The sequence below is a fragment of the Panicum virgatum genome, chromosome 9K (genome assembly GCF_016808335.1).
Source record: "Panicum virgatum strain AP13 chromosome 9K, P.virgatum_v5, whole genome shotgun sequence".
In the NCBI taxonomy this organism is placed as follows: Eukaryota; Viridiplantae; Streptophyta; class Magnoliopsida; order Poales; family Poaceae; genus Panicum; species Panicum virgatum.
The window spans coordinates 61,170,788-61,188,203 of NC_053144.1; the positions used below are offsets into that span (position 1 = coordinate 61,170,788).

Here is a 17,416-nt window from a genome sequence, read left to right on the forward strand (position 1 = left end):
TTGCTCAAACCAACTCTTTGATTCTTTCCCTTGAAGATGGTGAAGCCGCCGCGGTTGTCTACTAGCTACACACTAGTACAAATCCACATTTTTTTTTCTATCCGAAGCCACCGATTTTACGCCACAAATTGGGCGCCTCGTGACCTTTTTACTCGCCAGAGAACAAAGACAAGGAGTCAATGGAAGAGGCCACCGCTTTGGCAGGCAGGGACCTCATCATTCGGTACCAGGCCTTTGCAAGATGCCGCTGAGAAACGAGCGTGGCTAGAGCCCCGAAGACCACTTTGCCGCGAAAGCACGCTCCCGTCTCCAGCTCCAGCTCCACTCCCCGATCCGGCTTAGAATCGGTGCCCGCATTAATGCGGCGGATCAGCACGGGTGCTTAATCCAAGCTTCGCCTTTGTTGCGCCCGGATCAGTCGAGAAGGCGCCAGGTCCAGGTCCAGGTCCCCTCCCGAGTTTCTCGCGGAGGCTCACATGCTTGTCAGTTTTCTCCTGGGGCCGGCAGCATGATGATCTTATTTGGCACCAGTGTCACAAAGCGCAAAAGGTGCCACGAGTCCTCCAGCAGCCGTGCTTTCGTGCAGCTGTATCCTGTCGAGCTGATCAACGGAATTGGACACAGATGATCGAGAAAGATCAGTATAATTAACACGAGACTCCCGACTCCCGCCGCTAGTTTATTTGACGTTGATGGCGATGGTCTCAGTGTCACTGGTCGAGTGAGAGCTCACAGCTCACTGGGCCGAAGCCTATCCGCACGGACGCACACGGCAGCTTCCTGCTGCCACGAGCCCACGGCCACTCTGCCCAGACCTTTTCGCACCATGGCGCTCGTCATCTGCTCCTCGCCTCCTCTGACTGAAATCCCACCAGGGCGGCATTAACCATGCCACGGACGTTGGGAGCGGGGCCCTGGCATTACTGCCTCTGCTGTACGAAGCCCACGTCTACGCCCCCGCACCCCCGAGTCCCAACCCAACCGTCCCATCCCACTCCCCGCGCACTACCGGTCTACCGCCGCTTCCACCGCTCTCGGCGGCATCGCCACGCGCGGTGCCATCACTCCACTCACTCTCACCGAGCTCGCTCACTAGCCACCAATGGCGGCTCCTCGCTGCCCGTTCCCCATCCTCCTCCTGCTCGCGCTGCTGGCGCTGTCGGCGCCGGCGCTGCCGCGCGCCGACGGCGCGGAGGAGGCGAGGAAGACGTACATCTTCCGCGTGGAACACCGCGCCAAGCCGTCCGTGTTCCCCACCCACGCGCACTGGTACGCCTCCGCGGCCTTCGCCTCGTCCCCTCAGGCCGCCCCGCTCCAGCCGCTCCACGTCTACGGCACCGTCTTCCACGGCTTCTCCGCGTCCGTGCCGCCGTCCCGCGCCGCGGAGCTGCGGCGCCACCCGGCCGTGCTCGCCGCCTTCGAGGACCTGGCGCGGCCGCTGCACACCACCCGGTCGCCGCAGTTCATGGGCCTCCGCGCGCGGCTCGGGCTCTGGTCCCTCGCCGACTACGGCTCCGACGTCATCGTCGGGGTGCTCGACACGGGCGTCTGGCCCGAGCGCCGGAGCCTGTCGGACCGGAACCTGCCGCCCATCCCCGCGCGGTGGCGCGGCGGCTGCGACGCCGGGCCCGGGTTCCCGGCGTCGTCCTGCAACAGGAAGCTCGTCGGCGCGCGCTTCTTCTCGCAGGGCCACGCCGCGCACTACGGCGCATCGGCCGTGGCGTCCAACGGGTCCGTGGAGTTCATGTCCCCGCGCGACGCCGACGGGCACGGGACGCACACGGCCACCACCGCCGCGGGCAGCGTCGCGTACGAGGCCAGCATGGAGGGGTACGCGTCCGGGGTCGCCAAGGGCGTCGCGCCCAAGGCCAGGGTGGCCGCGTACAAGGTGTGCTGGAAGGGGGCAGGCTGCATGGACTCCGACATCCTCGCCGGCTTCGACCGCGCCGTGGCCGACGGCGTCGACGTCATCTCCGTTTCGATCGGCGGCGGCAGCGGCGTGACGGCGCCGTTCTACCTCGACCCCATCGCGATCGGCGCGTACGGCGCCGTCTCCCGGGGAGTCTTCGTGGCCACCTCTGCTGGAAACGAGGGGCCAACTTCCATGTCCGTGACCAACGTCGCCCCGTGGCTCGCCACCGTGGGCGCCGGCACCATCGACCGCAATTTCCCCGCTGAAATCGTGCTCGGCGACGGCAGACGCTTGTCAGGTGTGTCGCTGTACTCCGGCAAGCCTCTGACCAATGCATCGTTGCCGTTGTACTACCCGGGGAGGACAGGCGGGCTGTCCGCTTCGCTGTGCATGGAGAACTCCATCGACCCGTCACTGATCAAAGGCAAGATCGTCGTGTGCGACCGCGGCAGCAGCCCGCGCGTGGCCAAGGGAATGGTTGTCAAGGAAGCTGGTGGCGCGGCGATGGTTCTGACCAACGGAGAGGCCAACGGCGAAGGCCTGGTTGGAGACGCCCATGTCCTCCCTGCTTGCGCGGTGGGGGAGAAGGAGGGCGACACGCTGAAAGCCTACGCTGCAAACGCCTCCAACCCGACGGCAACAATTAGCTTCGAGGGCACGGTGGTCGGCGTCAAGCCGGCGCCAGTGGTGGCCTCGTTCTCGGCGCGTGGACCCAACGGGCTCGTCCCGGAAATCCTCAAGCCGGACTTCATCGCCCCGGGCGTCAACATCCTCGCGGCGTGGACGGGCGCCACGGGGCCGACCGGCCTGGAAGCCGATACCCGCCGCACGGAGTTCAACATACTGTCGGGGACGTCCATGGCGTGCCCGCACGCGAGCGGCGCCGCGGCGCTCCTCCGGTCCGCGCACCCCGGGTGGTCGCCGGCGGCGATACGGTCCGCGATGATGACGACGGCTGTCGTGACCGACAACCGCGGCGGGCCCGTGGGCGACGAGGCGGAGCCCGGGCGCGCCGCGACGCCGTTCGACTACGGCGCGGGGCACATCACGCTGGGCAAGGCACTGGACCCCGGCCTTGTGTACGACGCCGGGGAGGAGGACTACGTCGCGTTCATGTGCAGCATCGGGTACGAGCCGAACGAGATCGAGGTGGTGACGCACAAGCCCGTGTCGTGCCCCGCGGCGGCGGCGGCGGGCTCCGACCTCAACTACCCGTCCATCTCCGTGGTGCTCCGCGGCGGCAACCAGTCCCGGACGGTGACCCGCACGGCGACGAACGTCGGCGCGCCGGCGTCCGCGACGTACACGGCGCGCGTGCAGATGGCGGCGGGCAGCGGCGTGTCCGTGTCCGTGAAGCCCGAGAGGCTCGTGTTCTCGCCGGGCGCCAGGAAGCAGAGCTTCGCGGTGACCGTGGCCGCGGCGCCGTCCGCCCCGCCCGCCGCGGCGCCCGTGCACGGGTACCTCGCCTGGTCGGACGGCGGCGGCGGGCACGAGGTGCGGAGCCCCATCGTGGTGACGTGGCTGCAGCCCATGTGACCGCCAGGTGGGGCCGCCGCCACGGCTCGTGAAGTGGGCCGGGGGCTGCCGATAAGGTGGAAGGCAGCAGGCAGGAGTCAAGGCGCAGTGGGCCAGTAACGGTAAAGTCGTGCGGTCGGGGACTGGGCCATTAAAGTGGGCCGGCGAACGGAACTTTAATTGGGTGGGGCCCAGGACGCCCGCTCTGGCGCTCTGCTGCAGAAATTGATTAACCGCGGGGTAAGCATGCTGTTAGCCTGCGACACAGTAAAAGCATGGGGTATAGTGAGTGACAGTGGTGTGCCAAAGCTATCGAGTCAGGGTGATTGTTTTTACCTGCCTGTTCGTTTCCGGAGGCTGCAGTACGTGCCTGCACTGGAGGACAGCGGCAACGGAAAGTAAGGGAGAAACATGACAAAGCTAAGAAATACTTGTGCCGTTAGCATGGGTATTTCTATGTGGATTATCTGCACTGTACTAGTAGTAATTTTACTGTCGGAGTAGTCGCGTTCTCTCTCGCTAAACCTAGTCGAAGTTTTGTCTGTTCGTGGAGGATTTTCGTGTCCTCGTTTATCTGGTCGTGCAGATGTTGCTGCGTTCTGTCGGACATTTTGACGTATGGGTGGGTGCACGCAGATACAGGGCTCGTGACCTGATAAAGTTCGTTGGACGTTCGTATACAAATGGGTGGGCCAGTCTCGGTATTCGGCGCCTTTTGGGTCGTTTTCCACAAGCGCTTTGCCCGGCAGCGGCGACAACCAGGAAAGCCGGGCTTGATGCGTCTCGAGCTGTGCGGGAGGCACTCGAATAAGAAAAACGCCAGCATTCTAGGCACCAGGCATTGTACATGGATGCCCATACTCGAGTACAAATCTAACGGTTGAAATGGTGTCTTGACAGTGACACCCACGACAGAGCTCTCCCCTCAAACCGTGCGGCTGGCGGGTCATTAGAGCACTCAGTTTTTCTTAAGCTAAGCCTTTTGCGTTGTACATTACCATTAGGGAAGTAGTGCAACAGGCAATCTCGCAATACCCTTTTCCCCTGCTTTGTAACGATAGCCACTTTTCCTCCATAGTTTTACAGCGTATGATAACGTTCTCTCTCTTTCACCTAGCCAGATCATGTCTTTATTTTCAGCAGGAGAAACTATGGACCATTTCATTTTCCCCATAAGTTGATGATGAAGCTGAAAGACGAGGGTGTGCAGCCTAGTTTTTATAAGAGCCTACGTAGCATCCTATGTCAATAGGTTCGACTTTCCGTAAGAGCGAATATGCTAGGATTTAACGACGTCGTGGTTTCAGACTTTCACTGGTAAGCGATGTTTCCGTCAACAGCGATGCGTCATGCGGTGATTTTATCAATTTTGTTAATTTGCCAGCTCAGTCTTTGAAGATACTTATAGAGATAGAATTTGTGTACCTGCGTTCATACAGGTGAGTGTGTTGTGAGTGTCTGAGTCGTATTTTGTAATTAAAAAATAAATTGTGTTCCGCACGCGAGGGCGCTCGTTGCTGCTTGACTAACAATGTGGGCGTTAAAAATGCCTATGGGCTCGAACATGGTGGGCTCAGTAGGACATTGCTCTTCTCTGAAACCCCATGTTGGAACCCGTGGCGTAATAAGAAGTGTAAAAAAAACATGGGCCCATAGGTTGCCATTTTTTAGGGTATACAAAATTGTTTTTTGAATTATTTCAGTTTTGCTTAAAAATATGTCGCTTTTTAAAATTATCAAGCATATGTTAACAGTCACGTGTGACTAGCAGTCAAATCATAACACAAGTCGGAATAGTTTTTTTGTTTTTGCTAGAACAATTGAAAAAATGAAAAATTGTTTCGGAACAAAAAAATTTATTTCGGAATAAATTTAACTGAATTATGTACTAGTAATATTATTGATAATGACTCTGAACTGGTTGAATGGAAAGATGATGATTCCAATGCTAGTGATGATTTCATCCTAGTATCTCCAAAAAGAAATAGGAGGCCTCCAAATAAACTTATTCTCTCTGTACCAAAAAAGAAGAAGAGGATTGGCAAGACAAAAGCTTGCAACCCTTCTCAAGATGGTACTGTGGGCAAGGGAAACCCTGGTCCCATGAAACCTCTTTCTAAAAATAATAAACCAAGTATTATAAAATGAAGGCACTCATTTGGAATTGTAGAGTTATAAACAAATGTGTCTCTTCCTTCCTCAGAAATATGATTCTGGAACACCAGTTTTACATTATAGGTCTTCAAGAGACCATGCAACCTAAAATTGATGATAACATTCTCAGACAAATTGATCCTTCACAAGCTTACCTCTGGAAGTGGGTTGCATCTAAAGGAAAATCAAGGGGCATCCTCAGTGGTGTGAGGATGGAAGTACTGGATGTGGGCTCATTTAAAGAAGGAGAGTTCATTCTGCAGTTAAATCTGTGGGATAAAAAGAACAAAACAAAATGGAACTTCCTAAATGTATATGGTTCCCCTCATGAGGATCAAAAGGCTATGTTCCTAACTGAGTTAGCCTCCTTTTGTAGTGGTAGTCGGGAACCTTTGTTTTGTTGGAGGTGATTTCAATCTTATCAGATTCTTATCTAAAAAAACAAAGCAACTCCTCTGCCCAGGCATTCTAGGACCTTCAACTCTTTAATCTCCTGTCATGATCTGATGGACTTGGGCATGACAGGTGGGAAATATACATGGCCCAACAACCAGACCCCTCCCACTCTGGAGGGGCCGGACAGAATCCTGGTATCAAAAAGCTGGGAAGATATGTTCCCAAAAGTTGTGGTTCGCAAAATACCTAGAGAGATGTCTGATCATAATCCTCTCATTCTCTACACTTCCCATCACCAACCCTTAAGGAAACTTGCCTTCAGATTTGAACTTTCCTGCCTGAAAGACCCCCAATTTAGCCCCCTTGTCCAGGAACTATGGAATAAGCCTTGCCATACTGATACAGCCTTTGAGAGAATCCAGTTGAAATTGAAAAGATTCAAACAGTTTTTCAAAGGCTGGGGTTTCAATAGACAAGGGGAACAAAGGAAAAAGAAGTTAGCATTACAAGAAGAGCTGCTGCCATTAGAACTCCTTGAGGAAACTCAGGATCTTGATCTTGCTCAACTCCAGAAGAAACTGGAGGTGCACAGACAAATCCTTGAGATCTTAACTGAGGAGGAGTTGTACTGGCGCAAAAGAGCACATTCCACTTGGCTCTTGGAAGGAGACAACAACACTGAATTTTTCCATAGAGTTGCAAATGGTAGGAGAAGAAAACATACTATTATGTCCCTAATGGATGGGGATAATGTCATTGAAGGTGATTCTGACCTAATAGCCCATGCCACTGATTATTATAAAACCTTGTTTGGCCCAGCAGCTAGAAAATCCTTCCCACTGAATGAGGGACTATGGGAAGATGGTGAAAAGGTGTCTGAAGAAGACAATGTTGAGCTAGTTAAACCTTTCTCTGAAACAGAGATTAAGGAGGCTTTACTTCAAATGGAGAAGAACAAAGTTGCTGGCCCGGACAAAATTCCTGCTGATTTCTATCAACATTGTTGGGACATTATCAAAGAAGATGTCCTAGAAATGTTTGCAGAATTTCATGCTGGCATTCTTGATGTGAGTAGGATGAACTATGGAATCATAACCCTACTCCACAAAATCCGAGATGCTGAAAAGATCCAACAGTTCAGACCTATTTGTCTACTAAATTGCATCTACAAATGGATCACTAAAGTCCTCACACTGAGGCTAGAAAACATAGCTGAGAAACTGATCCTGGTGAACCAAACTGCTTTTATGAAAAGAAGAGACATTATGAACGGAATCATGGCACTACATGAAATCCTTCATGAAACCAAGAAGAACAATGAAGTGGGTATTGTCTTAAAATTGAACTTCGAGAAAGCATATGATAAGGTGTGTTGGGAATTTTTATTTGATTGCCTCAAAATAAGAGGATTTTGTGAGAAATGGTGCTCATGGATAAAGCAAGTCGTCTCTGGGGGCACTGTGAGTGTCAAACTTAATGACCAAATGAGACCATACTTCGGGAGCTATAACGGAGTACGGCAAGGAGACCCTCTCTCCCCCATCCTATTCAATTTCGTTGCCGACTACTTAACCAGAATGGTCAGACACTCACAACAAAATGGGCTCATAACTGGACTAGCTGAAAACAGTATCCCCAAGGTGTGGTTGTCCTGCAATATGCGGACGACACCATCATTTGCTTGAAAGAAAATGTTGAAAATGCTAGAAACATGAAGCTGGTGCTCTACATGTATGAACTTATGTCGGGGCTCAAGATCAATTTCTTCAAAAGTGAAGTAATCCTTATTAATGGAGACAATGAGATGTGCTCGAATTATGCAGAGCTGTTTAATTGCCAAGTTGGGGGCATTCCCCATCAAATACTTGGGGGTGCCGGTTAGCACTGGCAGATTGCATGTCAAAGATTGGGTGCAGTTAGAAGAGAGAAATGAAAAGAAACTGGCAACTTGGAAAGGCAAGTCGTTATCTATAGCTGGTAGAGCTACTCTCATTAACTCAAGCCTCTCTAACTCATTCATTTATCATATGTCCATGTATCTCCTACCAAAAACCACAACTGATATCCTAGACAAGCAAAGGAGAACCTTCTTTTGGCAAGGGGGTGGGCATAAAAAAAAGTATCACTTTGTTAAATGGGATACTATCAACAAAAATAAAAAAATATGGAGGTCTTGGGATAAAAAACATTCAGCTTATGAATATCAGCCTCCTCTGCAAGTGGTGGTGGAAACTTGAAAGGGAGGATGGCCTTTGGCAACAAATCATTTGGAAAAAATACTTGCACAGAGACACTGTCAGATCTGTGAACCACAGACTGGATGATTCTCCTGCTTGGAAAAACTTACTCAAGATCAAACATCTGTACTTAAAGGGTAGATCCATGTCAGTTAAAAATTGGAAGAGAACTGCATTTTGGACTGACACATGGATAACTGACAAACCACTGTGTATCCTTTTCCCTGTTCTTTATGATTGTTGTGTAGACAAAGATATGTCTATTTATCAGTTCCTACTCCATCAGGGTTAGGTGGGATTCAACAGATGGTTGCCACCTATGATATTCGAACAGTGGCTGGGGATTGTTGATACAATTTACCAACACTCTTTTGAAGCTGCTAATGATGTCCCTATGTGGAAATGGAACAAGAGCTCTTTGTTCACTACAAAATCAGTGTATGACTTCCTCACCAAAGAGGACTCGAGAAAACATTTCAGGCACATATGGAAAGCCAAAATACCCTATAAAATTAAAATTTTTATGTGGTTGGTTGAGAATAATGCCATTCTTACCAAAGATAATCTGATACGCAGGCAGTGGACGGGGGATCCAACCTGCTACTTCTGCCATGAGGCTGAAACAATTGATCACATTTTCTTCCAATGCCCAATGGCAAAAATCACTTGGGGGATCATAGGATCCTGCTTTGGGGCGAATGATATTCCCAAAAATATACAACAATACAAAATCTGGATTACCAAATGGCTCCCTAATCTGGATTACCAAATGGCTCCCTGGTGGGAATATCATCTATACTAGCGGTAGTGCCGCGGTTTGCTGGGCAACATGGAAATGTAGGAACAAAGTTTGCTTTGACAAAAAGCAACTCAAGAACCCCTGTGAGATTTTAATCCTTGCTTGTTCTTTTCTAACATATTGGGCAGGTTTGTACAATGGGGCAACACAGGAGAAGATTCTTGCCTGAGTGCAACAGCTGCTGGCGTGCGCGCACAAGGTGTTGGCGTCTCACCCAGGGACTTCGCCAACGGTGCGGATGCTCCCCCCGCCTGCTGATGAACAAGATGAAGGTGATTCCAACTGAAGAGAGGAGGCAAAAAAATGGCGATGGCTCAATAAAAGAAGAAAGCCTGGGACGCTCCTTATGCTGAAAACTTTCTGTCTCTTTTGCTCAAGTAGCTCGCTCTTGGTCTGTATTAACTGGATAGTAAACTGGGAATCCTGGGTTCAACTGCTGAGATGTTTAGCCTGAAACAGGCTAGATACTGTTTGCCCCCCCCCCTCCCCGTCCCGTCCCCACCCGCTGAGGGTATTCGTGAACCTGTTTTTGTGCTTGTGTACTTTGGTATTTCCGTTTAATGAAATGGAAATGGGGAGGAACCCCGCGTCGGAAAAAAAAATTAACCGAATTATACATGTGAATCTGTTTGTTTGATCGATTTAGGCCCAAAACATAGAATATGGTGGTGGAGGACTCCTGCAACGTGACTGCGCTACCCCGAGTAGCCCCGGAAATTTGCCAATTATGCTACATCCTCCAGACTTTTGCTGGATCACATCACGCTCGGCCTCTTGCGGGTTTCAATTTGGCCCACGAATGTCATGTCATGAGAGAGCAGGCTGTTTTGCGCCTCTCTTCGGGGACCAGCCGAATGCAGCCCAATGTCCGTGTTCGTGGGCCAAGTTGCGAATCCGCCGTACCCTTCTGCGCGTGATGCCATGCGGCCCATGCCGTGCTCGTCGATTTTTTTTTTAGAGTAGTGCTCGTCGATTGATGAGCGTTGTATAGTGCGCCCGTGGCTAACGAGTCCAACCGGCAGCAATTTTTTTTTTGAAATTTTCCAACAGCAAATTTCCGTGAGGCGATCGACGAGCCTGCACCTGCAACTCTGCAAGTAGCCGGGCCACCTGCCAATTAAAAGCCGCCGACCGGCGAGGACGGGCGCAGGACGGGGCACCACTATTTCGTCGGGCGGCGCGGCACGAGTAGTCCACGAGCAGCCGGGAAGGCCGGAGCGGTGGGCGGCATAAAACGCCGCCGCCACGGGTCTCGGCGACGTCCTTTTCCCCTCTGTGAACCGGCCCTGTCCGTCACGTAGGTACCCCGCCTCGCAACTTGACGGAGGTGTTGTGGACGTGATGCGATGGTCGGCGCCCAGCGCGACGCCGATCCGGCGGCGGGGTTATCCTGTAGTATTCTATTGTCCTGCACTACTGATCTAAGTAAACGCCCAGCATGGAATTGGTGATAGCAAATGTCAAACGGGAGTTAGTTGACGATCACACTGAGTCTGTGCGTGCGTGTGTGTTACAACCATGCGATTTATATTTTGACAGGTCAGACCATCGCAGCCTGTTAATTTGCCGCCATTGCTGTGACGGCATTTGCAAGTCAGTAGTAGTCACTCTTCCGACCTCCCGAGCTCCCTACTTTTCTTGTGCTAGCTACCGTCACATCGCAGCTCGCACGCACGCCTAGAAAGATACGCGCGCGCTGACTGCTGCAGCGGCAGAAGCGCGGCGGCGTGGCGTTTCCTTTCCTGCTCGGGCGCCTCACCTCAGGATCGATGGCGAGCGAAAAAGGCGACCAGGACGCCACACGTCACCGCAGAGATCAGCCGACAAATCCACAGCTTTGCCCCGGAGCCAGCCAGCCAGCCAGCAGTCGTGGCGGCGCCGCTGACGCTGCCCGCCGCGCGACCCGCGCGCGGAGGGTGGCGGTGGCGCGCCGACCTTTCCTTCTCTGAAAGGGAAAACCGGCCGCCGCGCGGCGGGGCAGCTCGCTCGCTCGCTTACGGCAAAAAGTTCTGGCTCTCGACCGGCGCCTGCCCGGCCGGTCGAATGCGACCGATCGATGGCCGGCCGATATTTATCATGCGCAGATCGCGCTCCGAACCGCCGTCGATCTACCGGAGACGGAGACATTTTTTGTATGGGCGGTGGCGGCCGTGTGGTGTCCCGCGAGCAGCATAGCATGCTGATGGTAGCTGAGCTGAGCGTGATCAGCGGAATGCCATTTCGCTCTCCCGAATTAGTTAGCGGTAGCTTTCCGAATTACTCTAGCTCCGAAACGGGCCCCTCCCGTGCGTCCTGGATGGCTACCTCAGCTCAGAATAACTAAGGTTGTTATGGATCCTTCTCACGGGTCATGGCCTCATGGGATCGGAGAAATACATGGCGTTTCTTTTTCTATGCAGGAGTGGTTGCTAGTTGCTACTGCTATGGGTTCGAGACGATTCCAGAGAAATAACTATGTTCGGAAAGGCTTGGCGCTAATGATGGCGGCCAGTTTGTTTATGGGAAAGAGTAGTGGTATTAGCTTAATCGATTGGTCTCGTACGTCATGAGGAGGAGAAGAGAATGCGCAATTGGGCGTAAGAAATTCTGTGGAGCGCCGCCCATGGAGGTTGTTTGACCTGCACATGCGTTGTATACGCCCACTTGGAGAAACTAAGAAAAGATCCAACCGATCGATGCTATCGAGGTTGCGCTATCTTAATCGAGTAGTAAACAAGGTGACTATAAATGGCATCTTTCAATAGCCACAAATAAAACGGATGCAGCTATACCCACTCAAAAAGAAAAAAAAGATGCAGCTATACAGCTAATGCAACCAGAGCAATTAGTTTTGCGTTTCCTGTAAACTCTACTCCCTCCGTTCCAAATTATAAGATATTCCAACAATCTTGAAGAGTCAAAAAATTTTATGTTTGACCAAATTTATATAATAGAATAATAATATTTATTATATAAACTAAGTACCATTAGATTTTTTATTAGTTATATTTTCTTAGTACATCAATTTGATATCATAAATCTTTATATTTCTCTCTATAATTTTAGTCAAACTTGATATTGCTTTGACTCTCCAAGATTCTTGGAATGTCTTATAGTTTGGAACAAAGGGAGTAATATTTATAACATTGCGGTATATTCGCATCGCATGGTACATTCATAAGAAAAGATGCTAGCTGCATATGATATACAGTTAGCACTCAACAATCAACAAGTGACGACCATTTAACAATCACAAATGTTTTCTACACGAGCGAGGCCTTGAAATTGCAGGGAAATTGGATATGGCCAAACAAATTTACTTTATTTTTTCCTCAAAAAATTACTTTTTTTTGCCAATAAACAAATAAATATGGCAAAACACACAAGATACGTAATGCTAGGAGAGTTCTGCTGGAATTTTTCCTCGCGTGTACTTCTTGCTTTACAAGCAAAACAAATTCCTCCAAGCTATTGACACGAAACGCAGGCACATGCTAGCCTTAATTAATATAAGAGTATTTTACCAGTTCCTTAGTATAGTTTTTAACTTCTCTGCAGGAATATTTCACTAAAAGCTCCTTTTTTCAACCTGGTCGGTGCTTAACAAATCTTCAAGAGTCTATCCTCGAATAAAAGTAGATATTCACCTCATCGTGATCCCACGCGGTTTCCACGATGCTCACGGTAGATCTCTTCCCTCTCGGGGAACAGCACCAAAAGGGTCATCACCGCATCACTTTAATTTCTCTAAATAAATCTGCCTTTTTATCAAAATCCCCATCAGCAAGCTGGTGTATGACAGTATGAGAGATGCTTGGGCTTCGACCAGTGGTAAAGAATAGATCGACCCTTCTCTTTACATGTTACACACATGCATGTACTAGTATTAGTCTACAGCCATGTCAATATATACACTTTTCCTTTCCGGTAAGCTTCACATCTTTAGCCAACGACTATCGATTCAGGCATCTATCTACCGTTTTATTTTACTACCTACGCAACTATCCTTCTTCTTTTCCCTTCATAAGGTTCCAGCTGCGCCAAATGCACAAATAGAAAATATGCATATTCATTGCACCTTTCAAAGCTCCTGCAGATTAACATCCTACCAAGAGAGGTTCTTTGTTGAGCGAGCGAGCGAGCGAGAGAGAGAGAGAGAGAGAGAGAGAGAGAGAGAGAGAGAGAGAGAGAGAGAGAGAGAGAGAGAGAGAGAGAGAGAGAGAGAGAGAGAGAGAGAGAGATCTTTGCAATGCATTCTTTCCATCCTCTCTAAAGAAATTCACGTAATGATGTAATACATAAGTAGCATTGTTCTAGACACTCTATTATGCAAAAAGTTCAAATAACACAATGTCTTTACTTAGAGAAGGACACATTTCGTATCTCCTCCTCAATCATGAAATCTTCTCTCTCTCTCTCGCAAAACGATGATTTTAATTAGGAAAAGGACACATTTTGAGTTGCGTAACTTAAACCATGCATGATTTATTTTGAAAACTTCAATTTGGAAAAACGAAAAGAGTATGTTTGTGTCCAAAGTAGTATTCTACTTGAACACCATGCTATTTTTTTCAAACTACATGATAAGATTTGAGTCTAAAACATTTTATTTTCTAATGCATTTTCCTCTTTTTATACACTGTATGTAAGAACATCACTACTGCAATGTTGTTGTTAAAGTTGAACCAAATGATCACTGGTAGGCTGATCGCATATGGTAGACGTTAATAAATATATTCTTCGTAGGCTTGTGGCACTGAGGTCATTTTCTTTTTCAGTACAAAACCATCATTTCGACTACCGACCGAAAGTACAAAGATTCCATCCAGCAGCACCGTCGATCCGACTCTTTTCTGTCTTGCATTTGCATCGGCAACATGCATGTCAAACAGCAACAGCTCAACGCCTCAACCTCCATTCGTGCATGGGAGCATCAACAAAAAAATCCCTGTGGTTTTGGCGGTGGCGTGCTACAGCCCTCGTTCAGAGAAAGTGGCAAAGCCGGCCGGCAGCCGGAGCCTCCCCTTTGACGCGAGTCTTTGAAAAAAAAGAAGAAGAAAGCCTGCAGAAAAAACCCGCGTGCTGCGCAGGCGCGGGGAGAGTGAGCCGCCGCCCGCCGGCCGGTGGACCCCGGCAAAAGGCCCGGAGGAAAAGCAAGGCGGCGTCGCTTTCCGCGCGTCCTCTCGCGCGGCGGCGATCGACGGACGGCCCGATGCGGCCGAGCGGCACCTGCCGGAATCCCCATCCGGCGGCCGGCGTCGGTTTGGCGGTTGCCGGCCTACCCGCCGCAGTCGGTCCCTGTCCTCAAGATTCGCGCTAGCTACAGTAAAAACCTACTCCTAAATCACTCGCCCAGGGAGGGGGGGGTCTTTGTGGCGCGGCGCGCTCTACGCTCACTGTGCTGTGGGGCCGACGATTTTTGTGCGGGCGTCGTGGACCCACTGTCATCTACGTGCTGCGGGTTCTTTGAAATATGGAGCATTTTGTTTTTGCGCGTTGTTTTTTTCCCCCACCGAGTCCTGTGGTTGGCAATGGTTGGCTGACTAGGCTGGTCTACTGTGGCTGTCGGCATTTTCGCTCTGCAAAAATGCAAAACTACCCCCACTTGGATTTTATTTTATTCCATAATCCCTTGTCTCTCAAACAATCTAGGCGTTTGTTTGTTATGCTGATACAGTATATATGAGCAGTTTAATTTGACTACATTTATGTCCTTGATTATTTTGAAGTTTAAATGTGTGTAGTTAATTAAGCGTTTGTCTGAATTATAACAAATTGGGCTATACAACAAATAATACGTGAAGTATCGCTCCCATATATTTGTCCTAATTATGCCGGTAGTATTTTCTTTTCGGGAGTAGACATAGCTTATCTTTTGCTCCTAAAGTCCTCGTGGTAGTGTTCTCGGAACAATATGCTCACAATTGGCAAAGAACAAAATACCATTCTCTCAGGGGGCATCACCAAAAGTATTTTTTAACTTAACCTGGAAGAACACGTGCAAACTTGCCATTAGCGCTAGAGAAGAAACCGAGGACGGTAGTTTGTGGTCAATTGTCAAATCCCTTTTCGCAATTTTTTTTGTCAAATCCCCTCCCATATTTTCCCCAACGTTAGACGGTGTGACACCTAACCCATCTCTCAACCTTCATCTCTCGGCTATAAAGAGGGGGCCATCGCATGCCACCGCGCTGTAGCCCGGTGGTGGAGGGTGGGCTTGGTCTCGGTGCATGGCCATTCCCTCTCTACCTTAGACAGCAGCTGGAGGAAGACAACATCTTCTCCAGTCTCCACACAAGAATAGATAGAGCTTCTTCCTCGGTTTTTTTTTTCTGTTTCTTTCTTCTGCTCTTGATCTAAAGCCGCTGCATCGATCAATCCTAGCAATCTAGCATCCTTGCTGTTTTTCTTCCCCAAGGATCTAGCTAGCTTTTTCGATCTTGCAGTTTTCACTCAAACTAATACAGTTCTTTCAGCTTTTAACCTTCCTTCTCATCAGCAGTTCTCCTTTTGATTTCCTTTTCCCTTACCTGTGTCTTTCTTAGAGCAAAATAGCGCAGAGAGACCTAAGAAGTAAGACCTTTCATCCCAGATCAACAAGATGGAAAACGTTCTCCTGGATCGATCGTCTGGAAGCCTCGAGTTCCCCAAGACGAGGTCCCTCGGCCGCATCCGGCGGGGCCCCGGCGCGAAGCCGGCGGCGCCGGGCGGCGCGTACGGCTCCTTCCCGATGCTCCAGCCATACAACCACCTCCACAACGGTGGCGCGTGGACCTCCGCTCCCGCGCTTCCGTACGCGAGGCCTCCGATATACTCGTCGCCATCTCTGCCTCTCCTACCGTCCAACCAACCGCCGCTCCTGCCGCTCCCACCCACCGCCGCCAAGTACGCCACTTTCCCCTGCCTACCAGCAGCTCCGCCTCCACCACCGCCGGCGCCACGCGCCGGCCGGGGCGCAGCGGTAACCACCACAGTTCCAGCAGCAGAGGCAGCGCCAGCACCTGCGCGGCGTGAGAGAGACAGGAGGAGGAGGCCGGCAAAGCCGTCGACGGCGGAGGCGCCCAGGGCGCAGAAGAAGAAGCCGCTGGAGCGGGCGACGCCTCTGCCGCCCGCGCCTGTGGTGACCGAGGCGCTGGACGACCTCGAGCAGGAGGTGGCCAGGAACTTCGTCCAGGAACTGCTGCACGCGCTCGCGCCGCCGCCCAGCAGCCTGCCGATGCCCAGGTTCTCCCTCGTCATGAAAGCCCCTGCCACAGCCTCCAGGACGGTGGCGCCGGCCGCTCCGTCCTGCAACGTGGAGGCCGCCACCGCCGACGGCATCCACGGCCTCCTCCGCCTGTAGGAGAGAAGCAAGGCCGTTTCTCCGCCGCGTTTTGGTATTCTCTATAATATTTCCCTCCAATACTATTTTTTTGGCCGGGAAAATTAAATGCGTACTAAAGGTAGGAAAAATATTGGGAGAAAATATGTGATGCTCGAGCTATGGTCGGTCGAGCTGTCCGTAGTGTGACTGTGATGGCGGCGTTGGATGGATGCTATCTCTGGCGGTGCAAAAGCGAGAGGAAGAAGACGATGTCAGCTAATGAGGTTAGTCTGTGGAAGACGCCATGTGGTAGATATCTAGGGTTTTACGTGATGTCTACCGACGTGAGTACGTAACTACTGTGTACGAAGCAGTACAGCTTTTCTTGATTGGGTGATGGGTTTTTGAATTACCTTGTATCAAGAGATTACTACATATATGGTGTATTCAAGTGGTGTGGCTTTTACTTATATATATATACAAAAAAAATTGTGTGCTTGGCAAAGTATTGAAGTGAGAAAATGTTGCTTCCTTGTGATCTAAATCCACCTGTATTAAATATGTTATGAAAGCGGCAGCAAGAATTCATATGCATGTTATGGGTCGAGAAAATTATAGTCTTGATGCTCATTTATTTTGCAATAATCTCCTCAAAACAAGTACTTGTGACCTTTTTTCTTCAAATTTCCTAATGCTATTATTATGTGTTTTGAGTGCTTGGAAATTGAGCATTATTATGTGTTTTGAGCACTTGGAAATGGAAGAAAACAAACACATGTATGATGTACTGATGAACATTAGCATCTTAAAATTGTTAATTTGTACTGTCCTGGGATAACTAAGTGACCATAGCGAACAAAATACACTTAATTATAACCGTGCGAGGCTCGTGCTAAGATGATGAACTATTTAAAATAATGAACAGTTTTGTTTGTACTCATATAGCAAGGGATGAAAGTTTGTTTGAAGCAGAGAACCGAACTAGCTCTTCATCTGGGAAAAACATTCTGTATTTGTATTGGGTTAAGTTTTTGTAAAAACTAACCGATGTTTTTCTTCTCCAATAACGCCAACAGAGTAGATCGATATTACAAGAAGCTAAGATAACATCTAGATTGTTA

The 17,416-nt window shown here is 50.1% G+C and overlaps 2 protein-coding genes across 2 annotated transcripts; both read left to right on the top strand.

Annotated features, from left to right (window-relative positions):
- Nucleotides 1-969: 969 nt before the first annotated feature.
- On the top strand, nucleotides 970-4,012 carry LOC120646687 (subtilisin-like protease SBT1.6). Its single transcript, XM_039923108.1, has one exon. It carries the CDS (start codon nucleotides 1,103-1,105, stop codon nucleotides 3,446-3,448), a length of 2,346 nt encoding a protein of 781 aa, XP_039779042.1. The 5' UTR covers nucleotides 970-1,102; the 3' UTR covers nucleotides 3,449-4,012.
- An 11,156-nt stretch (nucleotides 4,013-15,168) lies between these two features.
- LOC120646688 (predicted GPI-anchored protein 58) lies at nucleotides 15,169-16,861 on the top strand. Its single transcript, XM_039923110.1, has one exon. The coding sequence runs from the start codon at nucleotides 15,594-15,596 to the stop codon at nucleotides 16,332-16,334; it is 741 nt and encodes a 246-aa protein (XP_039779044.1). The 5' UTR covers nucleotides 15,169-15,593; the 3' UTR covers nucleotides 16,335-16,861.
- The last annotated feature ends 555 nt before the right edge of the window (nucleotides 16,862-17,416 follow it).

Bases quoted from the DNA above. Each gene is read 5' to 3' on its own strand.
- LOC120646687 (XM_039923108.1), top strand. From the start codon at position 1,103: ATGGCGGCTCCTCGCTGCCCGTTCCCCATCCTCCTCCTGCTCGCGCTG.
- LOC120646688 (XM_039923110.1), top strand. From the start codon at position 15,594: ATGGAAAACGTTCTCCTGGATCGATCGTCTGGAAGCCTCGAGTTCCCC.